The sequence below is a fragment of the Aulonocara sp. 'chitande type north' Nkhata Bay genome, linkage group LG22 (genome assembly GCF_057382095.1).
Source record: "Aulonocara sp. 'chitande type north' Nkhata Bay isolate Kocher_YH1m ecotype deep benthic linkage group LG22, A_spYH_male_GT1.1, whole genome shotgun sequence".
Classification (NCBI taxonomy): Eukaryota; Metazoa; Chordata; class Actinopteri; order Cichliformes; family Cichlidae; genus Aulonocara; species Aulonocara sp. 'chitande type north' Nkhata Bay.
In genome coordinates this window covers 36586563-36610420 of record NC_141364.1, presented here as the reverse complement: position 1 = coordinate 36610420, position 23858 = coordinate 36586563, and the positions used below count along the sequence as shown (strand labels likewise).

General features: G+C 41.5%; 2 protein-coding genes across 5 annotated transcripts in view; one reads left to right on the top strand and one right to left on the bottom strand.

The window, feature by feature from the left end:
• The window catches only part of asns (asparagine synthetase), a 25514-nt gene extending 5531 nt beyond the window's left edge, over window positions 1-19983 (top strand). Inside the window, exons 3-12 of the mRNA XM_086280144.1 lie at window positions 4981-5218; window positions 5289-5474; window positions 5562-5663; window positions 9253-9380; window positions 9506-9632; window positions 9989-10095; window positions 17140-17240; window positions 17775-17856; window positions 17938-18093; window positions 18616-19983. Coding sequence (XP_086136270.1) covers window positions 4981-5218; window positions 5289-5474; window positions 5562-5663; window positions 9253-9380; window positions 9506-9632; window positions 9989-10095; window positions 17140-17240; window positions 17775-17856; window positions 17938-18093; window positions 18616-18825 — 1437 coding nt within the window. The 3' untranslated portion in view covers window positions 18826-19983. The remainder of the gene's footprint in view (window positions 1-4980; window positions 5219-5288; window positions 5475-5561; window positions 5664-9252; window positions 9381-9505; window positions 9633-9988; window positions 10096-17139; window positions 17241-17774; window positions 17857-17937; window positions 18094-18615) is intronic.
• On the bottom strand, window positions 19849-23858 carry tac1 (tachykinin precursor 1). 4 transcript variants are annotated; one of them, XM_086280145.1, is made up of 6 exons: window positions 23610-23855; window positions 23379-23516; window positions 22556-22658; window positions 22450-22473; window positions 20657-20713; window positions 19849-20581 (listed from the first exon to the last, which is right to left on the bottom strand). In XM_086280145.1, the coding sequence occupies exons 2-6, from the start codon at window positions 23493-23495 to the stop codon at window positions 20532-20534; spliced, it is 351 nt and encodes a 116-aa protein (XP_086136271.1). In that variant the 5' UTR covers window positions 23496-23516; window positions 23610-23855; the 3' UTR covers window positions 19849-20531. The 4 variants fall into 4 exon arrangements, with proteins under 4 accessions (XP_086136271.1, XP_086136272.1, XP_086136274.1 ...); XM_086280146.1 differs by having other exon boundaries at window positions 19849-20578; window positions 23379-23857; XM_086280148.1 differs by lacking the exon at window positions 22450-22473 and having other exon boundaries at window positions 19849-20578; window positions 23379-23858.

The window sequence follows — 23858 nt, the reverse complement described above, 5'->3', positions numbered from 1 at the left end:
CTATGTGGAAAAACTGTGACCTATTCCTGTTTATGCCATCTTTGGCAGCAAGAATTGTAATCAAGTCTTCGAGATAGTGGGGCATTAAAGTGTTTGCACCCTTACCGATTTCTTATTTTTTTATGTTTGTCACACTTCAATGTTTCAGATCACCAAACAAATTTAAATATTAGACAAAGATAACACAAGTAAACACAAAATGCAGTTTTAAAATGAAGGTGTTTATCATCGAGAGGGAAAAAATCAAAACCTACATGGACCTGTGTGAAAAAGTGATTTTCTCCCCTATAACATAAATAAAGTTGAGTTACATTTCTCCAGCCACACCGAGGCCTGATTACTATCATACCTTCTGAATAAAGAAATCGCTTAAATAGGACCTGCCTGACAAAGTGGAGTAGACCTCAAAAGCCAGACATCATGCCATGAGCTAAGGAAATTCAGGAACAAATGAGAAACAAAGTAATTGAGATCTCTCAGTCTGGAAAAGGTTATAATGCCATTTCTAAAGCTGTGGGACTCCAGCAAATCGCAGTGAGAGACATTATCCACAAATGGCGAAAACAGTGGTGAACCTTCCCAGGAGTGGCAGCCGACCAAAATTACCCCAAGAGTGCAGCACGACTAAGAGGTCACAAAAGACCCCAGAACAACATCCAAAGAACTGCAGCCTTCACTTGCCTCGGTTTATGTCAGTGTTCAGGATTACAATAAGAAACTAAGATAAAAATGGCCTGAATGTCAGAGTCCAAAGACAAAAACCACTGCTGAGCAAAAGGGACATGAAGGCTCATCTTAGTTTTGTCAGAAAACATCTTGAAGATGCCCAAGACTTGGGCATCTGCAACTTCAGATAAATATAAGAAGTTGAAATGTTTGTAAGACGTGTGCCCGATTACATCTCGCGTAAAAGAAAGGCAGCATTTCAGAAAAGGAGCATCACACCATCAATAAAATGTGGTGGCGGTAGTGAGATGGTCTGGAAGACTTGCTGTGCTAAATTCTGCTGTCTATCAAAACATCTGAAAGGAGAATGTCTAGCCATCTGTTCGTGACCCCAAGTTGGTTGTGGGCAGCAGGACGATGGTCCAAAACACACCTGCAAGTCCACCTCTGAATGGCTTAAGAAAAACAAAGACTTTGGAGTTTGGCCCAGTCAAAGTCCTGACCTGAATCAGATTTAGATGCTGTAGCATGACCTTAAAAAGGCGGTTCATGCTCGAAAAACCCTCCAATGTGGCTGCAAAAGATGAGTGGGCCAAAATTCCTCCACAGCGCTGTAAAAGACTCATTGCCAGTTATCGCAAATGCTTGATTGCAGTTGTTGCTGAACAGATTCTGTTCATCTGGACAGAGCGTTGTTACGGCCCTAGCAGGGCCTCCTCCTGAAGGTGCCTGTGTGGGAGTGTCCCACTACCTCTTCTGCCGGAGGTGCCACCTTTCCCTTTTGTGCAGCTGACTCTCATCAGTAATTAAAAGTATTTAAGCCCAGGGAAAGGTGAGCTCTGGGCCAGAGTGCCATTAGTGTGGTTACAGCTAGTGAGCTGAGTGTTTTGGGGTGTTTCCAGCTAGTGAGCTGCGTGTCTGTGTTTGCAGCTAGTGAGCTGCACTCTTTTTGACTTACTTTGTGCTTTATTGACCAACGCCTGAGTTTTGTTTGTTTTCTTAAATGGTGATAGCGGCTCGTCCGTCTCTTTTAGTTAGTATAAATTGAAACTTTAATAAAACTCTTTAATTTACCCTTTTGCCTCCTTGACTCCTTTTTCTGACCCAGTCACTTTTGTTACTTCCCCCTCCCTGCCTAGACCCCTCAGGGGAACGTAACAAGTGGCGGCTCATCCGGGATAGTTGAAAAGGGAGTTTTGAGTTGGAATTGGTATTTGATTATCTTGCTTTTTTTCACCTTTAGAGATTCAACTTCCCAGTTAAGTTAGGTGAGTGTCCAGCTGAGCTTATAAAGTTCTTCCTTCGGGCACTCTTTTGTTATTTTGCCTTTTTTATTTTCGGAGTAATCCTGGGCGGGGATTCGTTCCCTGTTGGGGGTAGGCAATTCAGGGCTCCAGTCGCTGAAGTTTCGCCTTTCAAGTCGCCTCGAGCCCGGCACGCTCCAGAAGATAGGTAAAGTTTGTTGTGCTTAGGAACTGGGTAAGTTGTGTTTGTTTAATGTGTATACTGCAAGAGGTAAGTTGGTCAGTTAAAGTAAGTTGTGTAGTTTTCCATTAATCGGTTAATTATTGGGTAGTCTGAGTGAGTTGGCAGACGGGTGTGGTTGTGTCTAAATTAGGGTGTGTTTTCTAACCCTTCTCCGGCCCCCAAAATGGCTGATGCAGCCATCAGTGCACAGGTGTCTAGAAGCTCGTTTGTAAGCAATAACATCCACCTGGTTCCCGTTTTCTGTGAGTCCAGTGTTGAGAGCTTCTTCAGTGTGTTTGAAAGCATAGCAACTGCATTACAGTGGCCTGAAGACGTGTGGGGGGTGATGTTGCTGTGTAAATTCACAGGTAAGGCTCAGCAAGCTTGCTCTGGTCTGTCTAGGCAGGGCAGCCTAGTTTATGAAAAGATTAAAAGTGCCGTCCTCCAAGCCTATGAAGTTGTGCCTGAGGCCTATAGGCAGCATTTTCGAGGTTTGGAGTTGGCACAGGGTCAGTTCTATCTTGACTTCGCTAGGGACAATGCGAAGCTCTTTGATAGGTGGTGCTCTGCAAGCCAGGTTAACAGTTTGGGGTTGTTACGTGAGCTCATGCTTGTGGAGGATTTTAAAAACTCTGTTCCTGAGTGTATTGCTCTTTATTTAAGTGAACAGAGGGTTTCCACTTTACAGCAGGCTGCCATACTGGCCGATGAGTTTACCCTAACTCATAAAACAAATGCGGTAGAATGTGACATCCCTTCTCACTATAATACATCTTGGAGAGCTAGGAGGGAGCCAGCTAACGAAGCTGAAAAAGTTGTGGATTCGAGACCCAAAACGAAGCTTTGTTTCTTCTGCCACAAACCTGGACACCTTGTTGCTAACTGTTTGAGACTGAAACTCAAACAGAAAGCAAACTCAAAGCAAAAAGGGCCTGCTTTGAGAAAAGTCAGTCGTGGCTCTCAAACCGACAAGGTTGCCAGGCCTATTAAGAGGCTACACTTGGAGCATAATTGCTCAGTAGTGTCATGTAGTCAGTGTAAGAGGTCAACTAACCCTGAGCTGCTGCTGGTTGACAATGTCCCAGTTCCTCAAAATGACCTGCAGGTGGACAGATCATGTATAAAACCACCAGTAAGACCCGCAACCCTGGCTAACAAACATGCCTGTACCGGTGACTTGAGGAATAGTCTGCAAAGTGTTTCAGTAAGGCCCACTAGCTGCCTGCTGGGTTCTCCACATATGATGGTCCAAAGCCCTGGCTATCACATGGGACACTGTTTCGAGGGTCTGGGGCCACTCTCTGTCAATGTTGTGAACCCACTGAGATGGGGTTGGCAGTTTCCGCAGGAAATGCCTAACCGTTGCTATGGGGTTTGGTAGGTGGAAAGCCTGCAATTTGTTGATGCGACGGTTACGGACTTGATTTGTGGTTTTGTTTATCATAATCATTTGACAAACAACGGGTTTGTATTTATGGGGGGGGTGTTATGGCCCTAGCAGGGCCTCCTCAGGGGAACGTAACAGCGTATTCAGAAAAGGCTACATCTAAGTGAACAGAATCAACCTTTTGGGGTTACAAATGATCTTCTTGTGGACAGTGCACTCCTCTGTATTTGTCCTGTGAGACGTCACTGCAGTGTTCCATACTGTTGACCGTAATGTTGTTACAGACATTAGAGGATGCAGGAATTAGACACACTAATACTTACATCCTCTCATATACTCCCATTTATTCATGTAAATGAGGAGTGGTGGAAGCAAAACCGCAACAGTAAGAGGGAATGTTTATGTTTTTGTGAAGCGTAGTTTGGATCTTTTGCTGCTGGTTTGGTCAATATTGTTTGGAGAGAGATCAAACTAACAGCTTTAGAATCAGCGCAAAAAGGGCGTAAACACAAAGTGCGGTCCCGCCGAAACATCAGAATCAGCGACCTGTCGGCTTTCAGCCCCGACCGTGCCGTCGGGTGAGAAAGGCGACATCTCACTGATTCTGATCTGGCGGGTCCGAGCTGTGTGTTTACATTTATGTGCAGAATCCGTGTTTCTGCTCTCATTCACTGTTTTAGCTGTTTGGTGGGTTTTTTTGTGAGGTTTCACCTGAGTTTCTGGCATTTTGGGCAAAATAAATTTATATTAAAAAATCGATTCAGGATTTTAATGAATCTATATCACGTTATCCGAGCTAGAATAGATTTTAATCGATAAATCGATTATCAAAACCCACCCCTAGTGCCAAGTCATTAAAGAAGCAAGCATGCTCACTTGCTCACTGTTCACGCTGATTTGGTGCTATATAAACAAAACTGCCTGACTGTATCCTCATTTGAAGTCAGCAGCACTCTATTCCTGCTGACAAAGGTTTGCTTCATGGCCTCACTGTGTTCCTCCAATGCCTGCGTTTTTGCTTCAGCTAGAGCCACATCCGGCTTTGCCTTTTGCCATTAGCTTAATAGGACTCGTACTTCAGTTTAACTGCTCCCTTCGCTTACGGTGTCTTCCATCTTGTTTGGCGATAACTGCCATAACAGGCACCAACCACCTTGTGGCTGCAGCACTGTACTGCAGCTCTGGCAGTGGGGTGCAGAACATGACTCAATGTCCCTAGCCTCACTTGGGATGGAGCTCTGCCAAATCTGGGAATTAAAGATCGGGGCCTCACACTCCCATTGCACCCTCACTGCACAGACCTGGGTGTGCCAGGTACCACAATCCTCCCCCACCTGTTTCTTAACCTAAAGAGACAGAAGCAGTTCTCATGGCCATCTGGGGAAATTCCAGAGTGGTTAAGGGTCCAGCCCTACTAATGAAAGTTAAAATGATCATTTTGTTGCCATTTGTTCTTTCAGCTGAGGAAGCAATTTGAGTTTGATTGCCAGACTAAAATGGATGGTGAGATTCTGCTCCACCTTTATGACCGCTTTGGCATTAAGAAGATGGCTTCTCTCCTGGATGGTGTATTTGCTTTCATTCTTCTGGACACTGCCAACAGAAAAGTGCATGTGGGAAGAGATACGTATGGTGTTAGGCCTTTGTTCAAACTCCTCACAGACGATGGATTCCTTGCATTGTGCTCGGAGGCCAAAGGTAATGGGATGGTTTATATTGAATGTTGCTTCTTTATATGTTTGCACTACTAACCTTATTCTGATCACAGGCTTGATAGACATTACCCATGGCATGGGTACTCCTGCCAGCATTGTCCCCTTCCCCCCTGGGCACTTTGAGGTCTTTGATTTAAAGCCAAGTGGCAAAGTTCAGTCTATTCAGATGGAACAGTTTCACTGCTGCAGACAACAGCCTTCTCATGCCATCTATGATACAGTGGAGAAACTACCTATAAGTAAGAGTCTATTCACCACTTTAAACATCAAGCATTTCTAGTGGTAGATGGTATTTGTGAAGGACATTAAAGAGTTTGTCTCCCTAGGTTTGGATGAGGAACTGGTGAAGAGCAACATCAGAAATCTGTTTGAAAATGCTGTAAGGAAACGTCTCATGGCTCACAGGAGAATTGGTTGTCTTCTGTCAGGTAACATCTGGTGTGTGTGTGTGTGTGTGTGTTAATCTTATGTCCTTTTTGAAAGGGCTTGCATTTTCATTTGGCTTCTGTGCCTTGAGACATGCTATTCTGCTTTAGCGCCTAAGAGTAGGCGTTCATACATAGACATATTCTGTGTGAGTAAGTCGACCTGTCTGACAGTAACATTAACTTCACTTACATGTGATGAGCTTTCTGTTCATTCACAAGTGAAGAAGTGTTTTATTTGCAATTCATCGCAATCCAATTTACATATAGAGTTGTGGTTAAAAGTTAACATACACTGATCATAAGCATTAATGTCATGGTCATTTTGTACATGCAGCTTCTCAGCTGCCCTCTCCAGCTTGCGCACAAACCACACAGCTCTCTCCTCTGGGCCCCGGCAGCTACTGAAATAGGGAAGGTGTAGTAGATGGGATGGATGACAGCTGTGACAGCCTCTTATGGCACTGCCCGCTGAAGTTAGAATCATCCCAGAAAAGTTGATTCTGTTCATCTGGACGTTGCGTTTTCAGTGGGAGAAACGTTTCGTCACTCATCCAAGTGACTGAATGCAGATAAACAGGACATTTGCATAATGACTGAAACTACAGCCAATGGCAAACAGTGAGCTGGGAGGTCAGTTTCTTGATCTTTAATATTCAAATTCTCATGACCATTGATCATCAACCACTGATCAAAGATCATTAATCAATGGCCATAAGTACTATTCACAGAGAGTTGGGGAATGGCTGCAATCCCAGCATTGTAAGATGGCGAAAGATGCACCCTTAGGCCCCCTCCTCGATTCAGAGATGGTTCTTCCCTTTTCATGTAAATGACGTCCTTGGCTCCCCGCTCAAACCTGCGTTCCTCCCTGTCCAGGAAGTGGACATCCTCATCAAGAACTGTATAGTATGCTCAACTGCACCAAAGAGTAAAACGGTGAAATGTGGATTTGTAAACATCAGGTCTCTTCCTGCTAGTACACGAGTTTATAATTGATCAACATAGTTTACTTTGCTTTAGAAAAACCTGGATACAGCAGGATGATTGTGATCATTTAAATCAGGGGTGTGAAACATCTGGCCTGTGGGCCGAATACAATTACTTTTGGCTTGTGAGATAATTTCATATGTCAGTTATTAATGGCCCATCTCTAGGTGGGAGCCGAATCTTTTGGTATTTATTTTAATGGGCACACCATGCAGCCAATCACATGCAAAGACAGACGTGCCATTATGTGAAAGAAGGAAGTGGGGCGGACGTTCTGCAGACAGCAAGTGTAGCAGAAAGAAACGAAAACTTAAAGTGAGCAGCATCTGGCTGTATTTCAATGATACTGGAGACTGCAAAACTGAGTGTGGAATTTCTAAAATTAGGAGCTGGCTAAAGTGATATCAGCTTATATTTTCAGCCATGTTCCATTGTTAATGAAAAAAGGTTTCAAACTTGTCCAGGCCTTAAACCTTATGTGTGTTCTCCCTAGTACTGAATGCATACCACCCCCTCAAAACTGGATTCATTTTATACATTCATTTCTTACAATACAACTCCAAAGAGTTGTTGACAGATTCCTTTCCTTTGTCACAGCAGCTTTCTGTATCATGTAGAAAAACTGAACTTCTTTACACTGACAGAAAGGTTTCAGTGGTCTGACCCACTTAAGGTCGAAGTGGGCTGAAATGACTTTGACACCCCTGGTTTAAATGAATCGACACCTCTGAGCCATATTGTTAGAATCCTTGGAGCAGCTTCCATTCCATCGTATTAAACAACCAAAGACCAAACAGTTCCCAAACTATTGTGATTTTAGCATCCATGTGGATACTGTAAATCAGCGGTCTCAAACCTTTTTTGCACCACGGACCGGTTTATGCCCGACAATATTTTCACGGACCGGCCTTTAAGGTGTCGCGGATAAATACAACAAAATAAAACTAGTACCGGTACCGAAAAAAAGATTTATTCATAACACACATGAAAAGACCCAGGAAAACAGAGTTAACGATAAAAACAATAAAAACCCTGGAAACTATACATTTCACACCTGAGCCTCAACTCTCACGGCCCGGTACCAAACGACTCACGGCCCGAGGCCGGGGGGTTGGGGACCGCTGCTGTAAATGACAGCCTCAGAATGGGATTTAAACTGTTATTAAACTCAATGGGCTTCTCTTAAAATGTAAAAAAAAAAAACCACTACTTTAATTACACTTTAATCACAGGGATGAACCAATCATGACCTCTGTTTAACTATGCTTAATATTAATTTTCTCCAACTGTACAGAGCAGTAAATTATTTAATTTGGATTATGTTACTGATAATTGAAAGATGAAGGATATTGTATTAAGATAAAGATAAAATTGTGGAGTAAGTCGAAAATCCAAGTCATAAACAAGAAAACAATAATTATTATCAGTACTTCATTTTATATTTAACACATGGCTAAAAATACTGAATAGTTCTTTTACAAATGTAAGCATTTAATCAACTCCATAGAAAAACGATAAATGCTTTAGATGTGTTTCAGTTCACTTTTCTCGTTCAGCAAAAAAGCTAAAGTCTGTTTTGGGCTCCAACTGATTTATCCACCCAGCTCTCTTTAATAAGCTCTCCATCAGAAAACAGTTTGTGTGGGATATGAAACAACTTGCCTTGTCAGCTGCATCCCTGGATGTGTGTAGATTTGTAACAAAAATAAAAATAAATCATTGTTGGCTTTGCAGTGTAGCTAGCAAAGCATCCGACTCCTTGACCCGCAATTCATCAGACAAGTTCTTGTATTTTTCTGCATGTTTGGTCACACAGTGATTTAAATCGTAGTCCTTAAAAAACTAAGCTCACAGCTTTTTCTTTGACTTCTGTAAGTAAATCATTTTCCAGTCCAAGCCTTGTTAGAAATGCAGCATTTGTTATACAATCTCTTGCTTTTTAGTCTTGTTCTCCAATCGATCTTTTTGAGTTAACTTCACTAATTACTTTCTCCAAACTTTAAAAAACATTTTTTGTGTACAAGTACTGCTCAAAGAAGACCTATTATTAAATAATGCTTCGAGCTTAAATGCAATCAGCTTATCTCTGTTAACGGGCTACATACCACAGGCCTTCAAGCTTGCAGTAATTAAACCACTACATCACTTGATTCATCTTTAATTTTTTCTCAAAAATTCTTGAAAGAGTGGTTATAAAACAGGAATGGTTTAGAACTAATCTCTGCTTGTCCTCCTAATCCTCAACCAGGTATTTGATAGTGTTGACTATCATATTTTATCACAGCGATTAGACCTTCTGTAGGTATTAAAGGTACCGTGTTTGAATCATATCTAGATATGACGTAGATATAGATTCCAATTGTTCCCATAAACGAGGAGTCCTCTTCACACACACAGGTTAATTTTGGAGTTCCACAGGCTTCTGTGCTAGGTCCTTCTGTTTACATTATAGTAGCTTTTCTTAGATGGTATCATTAAAACACACCGCATGCATTTTTACTTCTATTCAGATGATGCCCAACTTTATCTATCCAATTGTTCTCAGCATAGAACCCTCTGGAACTCCAGATATAGAATATAAACGTATATTACTGTTGTTCAGGTGGTCTGGACTCCAGTTTGGTTGCTGCTACACTTGTAAAACTGGCCAAAGAGGAGAAGCTGCCATATCCCGTTCAGACATTTGCAATCGGATCAGACGACAGTCCAGACATCGTAGCTGCTCGCAAGGTTTGTCCCTCACTTATAAGACCTGTTTCTAACTTATAACTTAAGCTTATAACATTGGCGTGTGTCACGGATCACTTAAAAAAAGGTCTTGGTGTGTTTTTAATCATCAATTGGTGTTTTGTCAGGTGGCCACTCATATTGGTAGTGAACACCATGAGGTGACGTTCACTGTAGAAGAAGGTATTGAAGTTGTGAAGGATGTCATCTTCCACCTGGAGAGCTATGACATCACCACAATACGTGCCTCTGTGGGTGAGTGGAACACAAAGCACTTTATATACAGTGCTGTGAAGACGTTTGTCCCTTCTTGATTTTACTTTCTTGCTTATTTGTCATACTTAAATGTTTTACATTGTCAAATATGTTTTAAAATAGTTTTTTAATTATTTTTTCACTTATTAAGGGAAAAAGTTATCAAAATTTACGTGGCCTTGTATCAGGGCACCACCACACGGGCGTCGGACATGTAGGATATTAACTGTAATGTAATCAAACATAACAGCATTCTAGTTGTATATTATACATTCAGTAGGTTGTGATTTGTTTTTATAAGGGTACATGAACAGGAATGCACTTGACTCTACACTCTTTTACTATTAACTGTACAGGCATGTACTTGATTTCAAAGTACATCAGACAGAAGACTGACAGTGTGGTGATCTTCTCTGGAGAGGGTTCTGATGAGCTGACGCAGGGATACATTTACTTCCACAAGGTGAGTTTGATGGTTTACCTTTGTTTTTTCAGGCTGATTTATCTTAAATGTAATAGAATTGTGACAACACATAAACTTAGTACAAAAATTAATGAAATTTGTGTAACAGTGCTTCATAAACCTTATACTATGGCCATCTCAAATCTTCTCTGCCAATGCCAAACTGCTTACTGGGCTACTGATAATTGAAGTCTGAAGAATATTGGCAGTTTAAAAATGTATTCATTTAATAGAGAGTTGCTTTAGTAGAATGTAGAAGAGACATGCACAACACCCTGGCACCACCAGCTTGGTCACACACTTCTGTGGGATGGCGTCCCATTCTTTGTCACAAGTAAGCCAGTCTGGTTATGTCTGTCACTGACATGAGCAGCAAACCTAAGCACACCCACAAGTGTTCAGTGGGGTTGAGGTCAGAACTGCAGGCAGGCTACTTTATCGTTTCCACTTCCACATAAACCCTTCTCTGTGGGATCATGTGTTGTCACTGGTCGTAGAATCTTATCTTGATAACTCGACGCATTGATATATCCTCCTCTGGTGAAAAGCATTGTTTTTCCATTGAGGGAAATGCCACCCCATACACTTCATCCTCCACACTTGGACAGCACAGGCTGAATCTAGACTCATCATGTAGCATAACACTCTTTGTGGTCCCGGGGAAAACCAGAGCAACACAAACATGACTCCCATGGTCCCTGCTCCCAAGGAATGACTCCTGCTACCTCAAAGTTTGCATTCCCAAACAGAATAGTTAATTTATATTCAGAGATAGAAACCATCAGGTGAACACAGTCAAAACAACAAACACAACAATGATGCACTGGTTGTGATATTGTTTCCCCCTCTTAAAAATAAACAGTCCTGATAGCGACTATCACGACCACAACAGGCATAAGACAGGATTGTTTCCAGTGTTACATTTCTTGCAATTTGCAGCAAATCATGTGCCACAGACTTTAAATAATGCAAATGTGAATTACAAATTTTCATCTCCTGAAAGTGAAACTCTTACCAATTCATGAGTCATAAGACCAGCCACAAAAATACTTTGAGTCACAAAACTGATACTGAGCCTCTTTAGTAAACCTAGCAGCCACTTTATTAGGTACACCTGTTTTCACTCTACAGCAGTAAGCTATTTGCTGTATGTCATGAGGTTGCAGACTGAACTACTTTCCAGATCATTTTGATATTGGTTGCCTGATTTCATAATTATTTCTGTTATCTTTCTTTTGCCTGCTGAAGATTGTCAGTTCGAGTACAGCGTGGGGTATTCATCACCTTTACATTTCTTCTCTTTCTCACTTTGTTAGTTTGAACATACAGTAATGGGCATAGGTGGGAAGTAACAAAGTACAAATACTTCCTTATTGAACTTAAGTACAATTTTCAGGCATCTGTACTTTACTTATACTTTATTACGAGTTATTGTTTTGGGTTTTTTATTTTTACCCCCTACATTTTCAAAAAAAAAATCTGTATTTTCCACTCCTTACATTTTAAAGCAGGCTCATTAAGACATTTGAGGGAAGTTATTATTTCATGTTACTGCCGCCTTCACACATCAAACTGATTGGAGCGTGAATAGTAATGCATGAAAGGCAGGATGTAGCATAAAAAGAGATCAAAGAGGCACAATTGTGGGCCATTGTCAGTGGTTAAAGTGGATTGTTTTCTTTTTCCTTTCTTTCTTTTTATTCCTGTCACAAAACTGGAACGACTGCAGGTGTCCATAAGTTGCGGTTTGGGCACCTTGGCATCTAGCGTACCCTACAAAAGGGCGAGCATAAAGGGAGTGACATTTTTTAAGTGACAGGTCATTTCAAATGCAGCGTTTGTATCAGCCCAACAAACATCAAACTGTTTGTGTGCAGTTTGTCGTACAGTGTGTTGCAGCTAAAGGTACAGCTGCTGTTTTTCACAGGGAGAGAAAAGAAAGAGCAAACTTGACTCAGGACCGGAGAGGAGGAAGAGAGATTGGATTTAAAGACAACGGCTGCTCAGTGGTGTTTGATAAACTAGTTTAAATCTTATATGCAAGTCCTCATGTCTTTAAATAATTTCCACAATTTTTTGTACATGTGCAATGACAATAAAGGGCTATTCTGTTCCAAGTCAGATATTGGGTCTGTACATGTCACACTGTTTTGTTTTGTTTTTTTCTTTTTTCTTTTCCATGTTGTTTAATGTGCTGAAAAACTGACTGTTATTTTGAGGCTCAGTAGAAAATCCTATGTAGGTTAGTGTAGGATAAACAGGTTTATTTGCTGTACTGTGATGCACAGTGGCCATCTAGTATTAAGTTAATATAAACAATACTATCAGTGTAGAGGATGGAAATTGGCCAGGACAATTCATAAAACATCTGCTCACATCTGGTTGAATCCAGGTGTATAAATCCACAAAGAGCTGCAGGTCTGCTGATCACAGCCTGCACACTAAGAAAATCTACTGGAGCTCTCAGTAGAAATTGTGAGTTGTGACTCTTTTCCCTGTGCTGAGCCATTAAAACTGACTTTAGGGTTTCCACCACCTGCTGAAAATCACTGTAACTACTTCTGTAGTAATTTTCCTGTTTAGAGGCAAAATCAGTCTCTACAATCTACAGAGAATAGATATTTATTATTATTATTATTATTATGTGGTCGCTCACAGTGGACATTGATGGCTTCTTAGAGGATCATCAGGGGTCCTTTTGTCCCTCTGTGGGGGGAAACTCCCACTAGATTTATATCTGGGACTCTCCACCATTTGACCTTAGAACTGAAGAAGCTTCTCGGATGAGAGGTGAAACGTCTTCAAGCAACTTAAAGAAGTCCAGACGCTTTTCTTTGCAAGCTCCTTTGACTACGATGACCTGGATGACTGAGAACCTCCACAGACATATTTATACAATGCTAAATCACAACACCAGTTACCTCAAGGTGCTTTATATTGTAAAGACCCTACAAAAACCCCAACTGTCAGATGACCCCATATGAGAATGCATTTGGCAACAGTAAGAAGGGAAAAGCAGGACAGAGGCTTAGCCTTAACCTTCAGCCTGTCAGACAGATCAGACACTGATGTTGGATGAACAGGTCTGGCTGGCAGTCTCCCCTCTAATTCATCCCAAAGGAATGCTGTCAGCTTGAGGTCAGGACTCGGTAGGTCAGTCAAGTTCTTTCACACCAAACTCACTCATCCATGTCTTGCTTTGTGCACTGGTGCGCAGTCATGTTGGAGCAGGAGGGAGGCATCCCAAAACTCCCACAAACGTGGGAGCATGAAATTGTCCAAAATGTGTTGGTATGCTGAAGCCTTTAGAGGTCCTTTCACAGGAATTAAGTTGCCGAGCCCAACTGCAGTAAAACAACCCCAGACCATAATGCTCCCTTCACCAACCACTTCTGTGGCAGGTAGGAGGCACGACAGGACCACGATCCAGCATTCAGTGACTTTTTACTCTTTATGTAACTCGGCTGCTGTTACAACATGCCTCGGCTGCAGCTCCCTAGATGCCAGCCACAAGAATACACAAACAAAAACATGACGTGACCCAGTTTAGTCTATTAACCTGGCGAAGTGTGATTTTTGGATGCCCTGCAGGTGCATTCGCCTATCCTGCTGCTGCACCGATTACCACGCCCCGCCACAACTTGGCACAGTGCAGGCAGACAAGTACTGTTCTCCTGGCAACTGTCAAACTGCTGACCCCGCTCTGATTTTAAACAATCTACCACTTTGTAGATGAGCTGCTATCGTTCACAGTCGCTTCCACTTTTTATAACACCACTAACAGTTGGCTGTGGAATATTTAGTGGCAAGGAAATTTTGCAACTGGACTTGTTGCACTAGGGATGGGTATCGAAAACCGGTTCTTGTTGAGAACCGGTTCCCACTGTTTCAATTCCTTGGAATTGTTTGCCATTTTTGCAAATGATTCCCTTATTGATTCCAGTCGCCCCGAATGACGTCACCACGTTGCGGAGCGTCATTTACCTGGCAGGAAACACAGCGCCTAAGCGGCTCAAACGCTCAAAAATTTGATTATACAGTGGGGCAAAAAAGTATTTAGTCAGCCACCAATTGTGCAAGTTCCCCCACGTAAAATGATGACCGAGGTCAGTAATTTGCACCAGAGGTACACTTCAACTGTGAGAGACAGAATGTGAAAAAAAAATCCATGAATCCACATGGTAGGATTTGTAAAGAATTTATTCGTAAATCAGGGTGGAAAATAAGTATTTGGTCAATAACAAAAATACAACTCAATACTTTGTAACATAACCTTTGTTGGCAATAACAGAGGTCAAACGTTTACTATAGGTCTTTACCAGGTTTGCACACACAGTAGCTGGTATTTTGGCCTATTCCTCCATGCAGATCTTCTCGAGAGCAGTGATGTTTTGGGGTTGACGCCGAGCAACATGGACTTTCAACTCCCGCCACAGATTTTCTATGGGGTTGAGGTCTGGAGACTGGCTAGGCCACTCCAGGACTTTCAAATGCTTCTTACGGAGCCACTCCTTTGTTGCCCGGGCGGTGTGTTTTGGATCATTGTCATGTTGGAAGACCCAGCCTCGTTTCATCTTCAAAGTTCTCACTGATGGAAGGAGGTTTTGGCTCAAAATCTCACGATACATGGCCCCATTCATTCTGTCCTTAACACGGATCAGTCGTCCTGTCCCCTTGGCAGAAAAACAGCCCCATAGCATGATGTTTCCACCCCCATGCTTCACAGTAGGTATGGTGTTCTTGGGATGCAACTCAGTATTCTTCTTCCTCCAAACACGACGAGTTGAGTTTATACCAAAAAGTTCTACTTTGGTTTCATCTGACCACATGACATTCTCCCAATCCTCTGCTGTATCATCCATGTGCTCTCTGGCAAACTTCAGACGGGCCTGGACATGCACTGGCTTCAGCAGCGGAACACGTCTGGCACTGCGGGATTTGATTCCCTGCCGTTGTAGTGTGTTACTGATGGTGACCTTTGTTACTTTGGTCCCAGCTCTCTGCAGGTCATTCACCAGGTCCCCCCGTGTGGTTCTGGGATCTTTGCTCACCGTTCTCATGATCATTTTGACCCCACGGGATGAGATCTTGCGTGGAGCCCCAGATGGAGGGAGATTATCAGTGGTCTTGTATGTCTTCCATTTTCTGATGATTGCTCCCACAGTTGATTTTTTTCACACCAAGCTGCTTGCCTATTGTAGATTCACTCTTCCCAGTCTGGTGCAGGTCTACAATACTTTTCCTGGTGTCCTTCGAAAGCTCTTTGGTCTTGGCCATGGCGGAGTTTGGAGTCTGACTGTTTGAGGCTGTGGACAGGTGTCTTTTATACAGATGATGAGTTCAAACAGGTGCCATTCATACAGGTAACGAGTGGGGGACAGAAAAGCTTCTTACAGAAGACGTTACAGGTCTGTGAGAGCCAGAGATTTTCCTTGTTTGAGGTGACCAAATACTTATTTTCCACCCTAATTTACGAATAAATTCTTTACAGATCCTACCATGTGGATTCATGGATTTTTCTTTTACATTGTGTCTCTCACAGTTGAAGTGTACCTCTGGTGCAAATTACTGACCTCTGTCATCATTTTAAGTGGGGGAACTTGCACAATCGGTGGCTGACTAAATACTTTTTTGCCCCACTGTACTTTATGAGAACGGATGACAACAGGGCAACTTGCAATACTTGCAAAGTAGATATTTCATTTAAGGGAGGAAACACTACGAATATGCAAAAGCATTTGCTCCAAAAAAAACACACGATAACCTCAAATGAATGTCGTGTTTTTAATTCCGCTCCGGACTCGTGAATCTCAACCCAGCAGCAGCGGTAACGTTTGCACGTCCTCTCCCGTTAATGCGGCAGGTAAATAATCAACAACAGTGCATATTATGTTAGCGCGATCTGCCTTATTACAAAACCTGCCATTACTGTGCATTTAGGTGACCATGATGAGACAGACAGAGGCTGGCTCAGATGCTGGCAGTTCTCGCTGCAGTCTACCGTTAGCGTCTCCTTTCAGGCCAGGATAGACGAATGTCACTGAGCAGTGACTCAGTTTGTGGTAAAAGGCTGCCACAGCAGATGCCCCCGATTTTCCGTAAGTGAATGTGTTTAATTGTAGGCAGGGACATTACTGGATATTCTTGTGTAATTGCCACAGAACAATTTATGTTATACTTTGTTATTGCTACAGAAGAATATTTATTTTATTATTTTACATTTACAATTTTTTTTCCTGGGGATCCTGTGACACCCTATTGAAGAGCCGTAGGCTGGATCTCTTAAGATCTCACTGTTGGGTTTGTAAGGCCATGTTACTCCTAAATTTCTGTCTTGTTCAAAGAGAAGATATAAAACAAAGTTCTAAGCTAATCGACCTTAGTGTTCTCCTTTTTAAAAAAAAAAAAAAAAGAATCGATAAGAGAATCGAATCGTTAAATGGAATCGGAATCGTGAAAATCTTATCAATACCCATCCCTATGTTGCACAGTTGGAATCTTATTATGGTACCACTATGGAGCTCCTGAGTGCGACCAATTCTTTCACAAATATTTCTAGAAGCAGTCTGCATGCCTAGGTGCTTGATTTTATAGTGACTGGAGCACCTGAATTCATTGATTTGGATGGGTGAATGAATACTTTTGACATGCTTGGATCACTTCTCTGGAATTCCTGTTCTGACTTGCATGTGGCGTCTCAAACTTGTGCAGAAGAAAGACTTCTTTTTTTAAACTGATCTGAATACAGAAATCTTTATGCTTTGGGATGATTATACTTCTCAAAAAATCTGGACAACCTTACAAAGTAGAGCAAATCTAAGTTCATTGCATTTGTTTTTTTCTTTTGACGTTTCATTGCTTTAAATAAAAATGATTTTAAATGATAATTACAGACAAAATATACGAAGCACTTTTGTTAGCCAGAATTGTCAGACTTGTGATCCAGAAATATTACAACGTCTGAAGGAAAACTTCAGACTGAACCTAAAGTTAGAATGCCAATCGAAAAGGATTCATTTAAACATGGCTTTATTTCTCCTCTAGGCTCCAACACCCAAAGCTGCAGCAGAGGACAGCATTCGTCTGATGGAGGAGCTCTACATGTTTGATGTTCTCCGTGCTGATCGGACCACTGCTGCACATGGGTAGCCCTTCTTTGTTACTCACTAGCCCTGCCCGAAGAATTAAGACCGGTAACTGAAAGAATCTAGCAAAAAATAAAAAGGGAACATTGCACTTTGCCTGTTGTTGGCGATAATTTTCTGCTGAAAAAATGTCCTGTAATTACAATTACTTCGTTCAGAATTGGCTGTAATTGTTTGTGCAACAGCTTTTCAGAGCATGTAGTGCTCATGAAGCATCTTTAATTTGACCATAAAAAGGGGGGAAAAAGGATGGAGGGTAAAGTGGACAGCAGGAATTCAGCTGGAGAGCTTTGGTGGTAAAATAACTAATGCATTCATTTTAGTGATTAACCAATAGTGGTCACCAAATAATGCAACCAACCAATAGGGTGACGCTGACTATTATTCAAATATAGTAATAAAAATTAATGACAGAGTTCTGATTAATAGCATAGACCTATTAGTAACCCTGTCCTGTACTCACACAATTTGATAGAAATTGATTTTGCAATGGACTATTTCAGTTCAGGCTCATTTCGTGTCGCTCTCTTTCAGCCTGGAGCTGAGAGTGCCTTTCCTGGACCACAGATTCACAGCGTACTACCTCTCCTTGCCTGAGGAAATGAGGGTTCCTAGGGTGAGTCTGTACAATATTGGTGTCCACACTATCATGCAACTTTGCTTTGTAATAATAGTGTATTGTGTCCTGTGAAACCAGGATGGAGTGGAGAAGCACCTTCTGAGGGAGTCCTTCAAAGGTCTCGACTTGATACCTGATGAGATTCTCTGGAGGCGTAAAGAAGCCTTTAGTGATGGCCTGACATCTGTGAAGAAGTCCTGGTACACGTACCTGCAGGAGCATCTGGAGTCAATGGTAATATTTGGTAGAGAAACCTCTGACTCGGTCCCATTCACAGTAAAGTTTTTATGTTAACATTGATTTCGGCCTTCTCACAATCTAGTAAATCTCGACTGATTTCAGGCAGATTTCAGGTGGTGCAGACACCCAGGTTTGTGAATGCAATAACGCAAGAACAAGGCAACGTAGGAAATTTTCAAATTCATAACACAGGTGCACTTACTAAAAATCAGAATTCCAAGCTCAGTGCAATGGCACCACTTTGACAGAATAAAAGATTTACTTTAACTTAAAATTTTGCATTTAAAGTAAATTTAAATTAGAACGGGCCAAGAATCCACAGAAAATTGATCAAATACACTAATCACGACAGCGTTAAAATCTTTAATTAAACCGCAGAGAGAGGTTCAGTAAATTGTAGGTGTTCCTCTTAGCTCTGTATTATGACATTGCTCGTTAGTTGATGTTGATGCTTTGATTGATTGAACAAAGTTTGCGAGTGACCCGTCTGTTTTGTTTTGTTGTTGTTTTTTTTAGGTGAACGATGATGACATGGAGGAAGCTTACAAGAGGTTCCCTCACAATCCCCCACGCACTAAAGAGGCCTACTACTATAGACAGGAGTTTGAGAAGCACTACCCAGACCGTGCTCAGTGGCTCTCCCATTACTGGATGCCGCGCTGGATTGATGCCATCGATCCATCAGCCCGTACCTTGTCCATCTATAAACCTGAGAAAGACCAATGATTTGTGTGTTTGAGGGTGTAATTACAGTTAAAATTTCTTCCGCTGAGCTGAGAGAACGAAGACAAAGCTCTTCTGCTTTTAAGATTAGGCTTCAAACTTTCAGATTTTCCTTTCTGATACTGACTAGCTGGAGATGGATCAGGTGAACCTGAACCATCTCTTAGTTACCCTGCTATAAGCTCCAACTGCTAGTGGACTTTCATTGAGCACTTCCTCACTTTCCTGTTTTCACTTGCCTGGTGTTTATATGCCACTGTTGTGCATCAAACTGTCAAACTAGAGCCGCTACTCCACCACGTCGAAAGCAGCCAGTTCTGGTGGTTCGTGGATCCGACTAGAATGCCTCCTTGGTGGGACCCCGGACACGCTGGAGAGATGATATATCTTTCCTGGCCTGGGACCGCTTTATTGTTCTCCAAAAGAGAGGTCTGGGTTTCTCTGCTTAGGCTGCTGCCCCTGCATCCCAGTAGAAGAAAATGGATGGATGGAATTGGATCTTTGGCGTGCATACTGGAGGATCAAACCGCCAACCTTCTGATTAGTAGATGACCTGCTCGACCTCCTGAGCTACAGGGTGTAAGGGTGGTATCATGTTTACACTATAACTGACTGAGGTCAGTAAGTAGTGTTATCATGCTGCTACCTCCCAGCTTTTGACAGCTTTGGTTGATTCTGGTAGTTTGAATTGGTTTGGTTTGCTTTGGTTTCAGTTTGTTTGGCTCTTAATCACCAAGCTAGAACTGCAGCATTGTTGGCGCTAACTAGCATATTATGCAAGTGTTTTGTAAAAGGATATTTTTCATGTTTGGCAGAAGTGAGACATGCGTAAAAGATCTAATCATTTTTTTCATGCTTGACTATGAATGACTATTCAAACAGTTTGGGAACTAGAAGTTAGACATTTCATATAACTGTCCCACCCATGGTCACATTTGAAAGTGGATTACAGGAAGAGATCACTAATATCTGCAGTCTAATGTAATTTAATAACCATATGCTACAGCAAGGAAATTGTATCCAACCTTAGTTTATTGAATCATGTTTGCACTAGGCAGTATTGCATTTGTATTTCTCTCTTAACTAATCTTTTATCTGTCTCTATTTTTCTGTGTTTTACATTAATTGACGCTAAAATAAAATTTCCTGTTGCAACAGAAACTGTTTACTTCATTTATATTTCATGCAGTACCACTGTTTACCATCAGAGTCTGCCCTAGCACCATCCATCTAGATTAACTGAGTACTGATTTGCACTGTACAAGCTTAAGACTGAACCAGTGATAAAATAATTTTAATACAATTTTTAACATTATTTTAATACATCACAACATATGCAGATGAAGAACAAGGCAGCTTCTATAAGTCACTCGAAAGCCAAAATGAGCACCTGTGCTATTTTGTTGTATTAGCAAAAAACAATCAGTTGTGAGGCACAATGAAGTGAAACTATCAGCACATTGTTCAGAAAACTGGCAGGTGGTGGAAATTAACATTTATAATGACACTTCCTCAAACTCCACTCTTTCTTCTACCGAAACAGATCAAACTGACACAAATACAGAACTGCTATTTCACTACAGTATGAAAAATGCAATCTTTTAAATGAGCTAACAGCTATATGCGGTTTGGAGAAAAACAAAACCAACATCCGGTCCCCGTGCCGTGGCTGAAGAATATTTGATGAGAAGCAGAGAGGTGACAGCTGTTTAGCGGCGCTTGTCATACATCTCTATTGTGTTCCAGTTATAAGACTCTGCTGAAAAAGGGGAAAATGCCATCTTAAGGATTCAGTTTGTTTTTCAGAAAATGAAACCTCGTTAAGTGAACTGACCTGGCTCCTCTTGGCTCCTCTTCCCCATCAGTCCAACGAAGGAGTTCACTTTATGTCCTTCATAGGAAAGACATTGAGATAAGACAACACTGAATGTCTCATTCATCTAACTACAACAAGAAAACTGTAATGTCTCTTGAGCCATCGACAAAACAATGAATTGTGTCTTTCTGGTTTCTTTCTGTTAGTATTAAAGACTTTCTGTTGAAACATGAACAGTTCAACTGAACGGCCACATGTCCACATGATTGTTTTACAGCAGGTCCTGCATTACAGGGATAAATTAGCTGTCTGCTTACTTACGCTGCACTGAGTGCATCACTGAGTAGGTGACTAATTCAGATGAAACGCAAACCATGACAGAGGAAAGAGAAAATCCCCTCCTCCTCATGGCTCTTTATCTTTTCCCTCTTTGTGTCACACAGGCGTCTCCCCTGGACCACCTTCTTTACTCACTAATTAATGAGTTCAAAGAACATTAGGAAAAAAAATCTTTGGTGGGTGTATGTTAATTAAACCCTGGGAAAGTGTGCATTTCTTGCCCACAGACACAAACACGGTGGGCAAGTGGAATTTGTGCTTTTTCTGCTCCATGCTCTGTTTGTGGAACAAAGGCCTTCCACTTTTGTGGAGCGAGCTGATATCTGTAGAGCTGTCACAGCTGTGTACACCTCTCCACCCACTGTCTCCGTACATTTATAAACTCAATGTATTTTCTTTTGCCTTTAGTCTCAGTCAAAATGCACATTATTAGAGAAAAACACACAAGTCCATCTGACCCTTGCACACTTGCCTTTGCTTGTGATATTAAAGAACCTCGTCCCTTCACACACTGAGGAAAGTTCCTGTTAAAGCTTAAACACTGACTCTCCCATAGTTTTCCTGGCAGTAAAAATGTATCTGGGCTTTTATGGGTTAATGTCCTGAATGCTTTTTAATGCCCTTCCATCCATTTAAAAGGGTTTATTTCATGGATGAGACACGAAGCAGAATCTGTGCGACCTGTATCTACTAAAAGGCTCAGGATGTTACATTTGTAAGGCTTTGCTGTTTACATCACTTGCCATCACTCTGTGGTGGCAAGTGTGGTGTTCTATGCAGGAGTGTTCGGCAGGATGAAAGCTGCTAATGTCAACAAACTGAACAAATTAATCTTAATCAAGACTGATTCTGGGAGTAAAACTTGAAGACTCAGGTAGAGGTGTCTAAGAGGAGAATGCTGAAGAAATCCCTCACCATTATGAGTAATACATCCCACCTGATGTATACGTCTCTGATTGGTCGCCACAGAGCAGTCTCATTTTACCACATGGGAGGATTATTACATTATCACTAGTAATTTATTCTCTATTAAATTAAAAGTGATACTGTAACAGGATTACTTATAATTCACACAAGTGATATGGTGGTAAATTCAAAGTGATTATTTAATTCTTGTTAACTTATCACTGTAATAGATGGTTGTAGCTATTCATCAATTTTATTTGGCAATAATATTCATATTTGCCTATTTCCACTACTGTACATACTGATATTTATATTTGTTTTAAAATCGTAATTTTTTATTTAGCTTTATTTTTACCTGAGCTTTATTTTGTTATGTTAAAATTCATTTTTGCGTTGTGCATGCTGATTTGTGCACAAATGAGCAGCGTACCAGCTTGCGCCAGTCAAAGCTCTGAGGTAACTGGCCACATATCTCGAGCTACTGGCAAAGGGGTTAGGTCTTTTTGTTCCGAGTTTTAATTAAAGAGCAGGAAAATTGCTCTAGCTATAAGGACTTCAGGACTTACTTTTGCGGGTGATCTGTGTGTTTGCTGTGGGAGGATGAAAGTAAAAATGAAAGGTTAGCATAACTGATGCATAGGAGAAGTACTTTTATTAAGAAATAGCTCTTACCCATAGAGCGCCTCCCCATCAGACCGATAAACTGATGTGGCTTTGGCTTTCTTGTCAGTCTCAGCAGGGCTTCTCTGAACGGGTTGTCGGAAATCCAGCCATTCTGAGTGGAGGGAGAGAAGCAATGCTTACACTGAGAGGCAGAGTGGAGTGAGAGTGGATCTTATCTTTATAAAAATTTTGCGTCATCAAACTATACCTCAACTGTGTTAATACCATATCTACCTGCTCGTGTCATTATAACAAGAGAATAAAGCGGAATTCTGCCAGAACCTTATCTTAATCAATATTAGCTGAAAGACCCACCCACCGGTCCACCCACATAAAATACACTGAGTAAAGCAGAATGTATTTGGATCTTTTCTTGCCATTTTCTGTTTCCATCTCAGGATTATATTCGTGCAGTACGCATCATTGTGACTGGCAATATGGATCTTTGCGCTACTAATGTCCCGCACAGAGTGACGATGCCCATTATGACAAAGTGCCGACAGTCGCTCCTAAAGTGTGATTAAGCTAATATATAAGCCTTTATATACACCTGTTCAGTAAATTTGTGTATACATGTAATTTTAATATCTTTTAAAATACAAATATGCAACCTACAGTGTGACGCTGGGGTTTAACATACTTCTGTAAAGGGATGTCTTTGTTCTCACAAAAAGCAAGAAAAAAAAACTTAAGTCAAACTAATTTCCTTATGCCTGTTAGGCGGTACATAAATTTATTCTGCTTTCATCCACTGAAGGAGACTAAAAGATGAGCTACTTAAATAGTAGTATTTATGAATTATTAAGGAGAGAGTATAAGTCTGAATAAATACCTGGATTTGATTAGTGCTCGTCCAGTAATCAGTGTCCTCTTTTGGGTCATTTTCTTCGCCGGAAACTTGGGCGGCGGTGATGAGAACCATTAAAACTGCTACAAGCAGAGACTTCATGATCTCGCAGGTTTTCTCTCACTGTACAACAACAAGCACTCTAATGCCCAATGTATCACGATAACAGTTATCAGCAGAAATAAAGCGAGGTGAATGAAACAGGTGTGTGAGCACCAGAAGGAGCTGGAGTGTGCGCTGTTTCTTCCTCAACAAATCAACAGTAGTCCATAGCGCGTAGCCCGTGTCACAGCACTATCTCCAGCGCTGTCTGCGCACTCAGCTTCTGGAGCTGTTTGTTTCGTACGGTCTCCGATCCGTACGCTCCTATATACCAGTGTGAATAGTGTTGCTAAGTAACGCCTTAGCAGTACTATGATTACTTGAGTGAAGTTTCGGTAAGCAGCCTGTTAAGCGCAGTGATCA

Bases quoted from the DNA above. Each gene is read 5' to 3' on its own strand.
- tac1 (XM_086280145.1), bottom strand. From the start codon at position 23,495: ATGAAGTCTCTGCTTGTAGCAGTTTTAATGGTTCTCATCACCGCCGCC. The intron at 22,659-23,378 runs GTATTTATTCAG...CCCTCCACTCAG, and splicing joins CGAGCACTAATCAAATCCAG to AATGGCTGGATTTCCGACAA. The intron at 22,474-22,555 runs GTAAGAGCTATT...ATCCTCCCACAG, and splicing joins GATGGGGAGGCGCTCTATGG to CAAACACACAGATCACCCGC.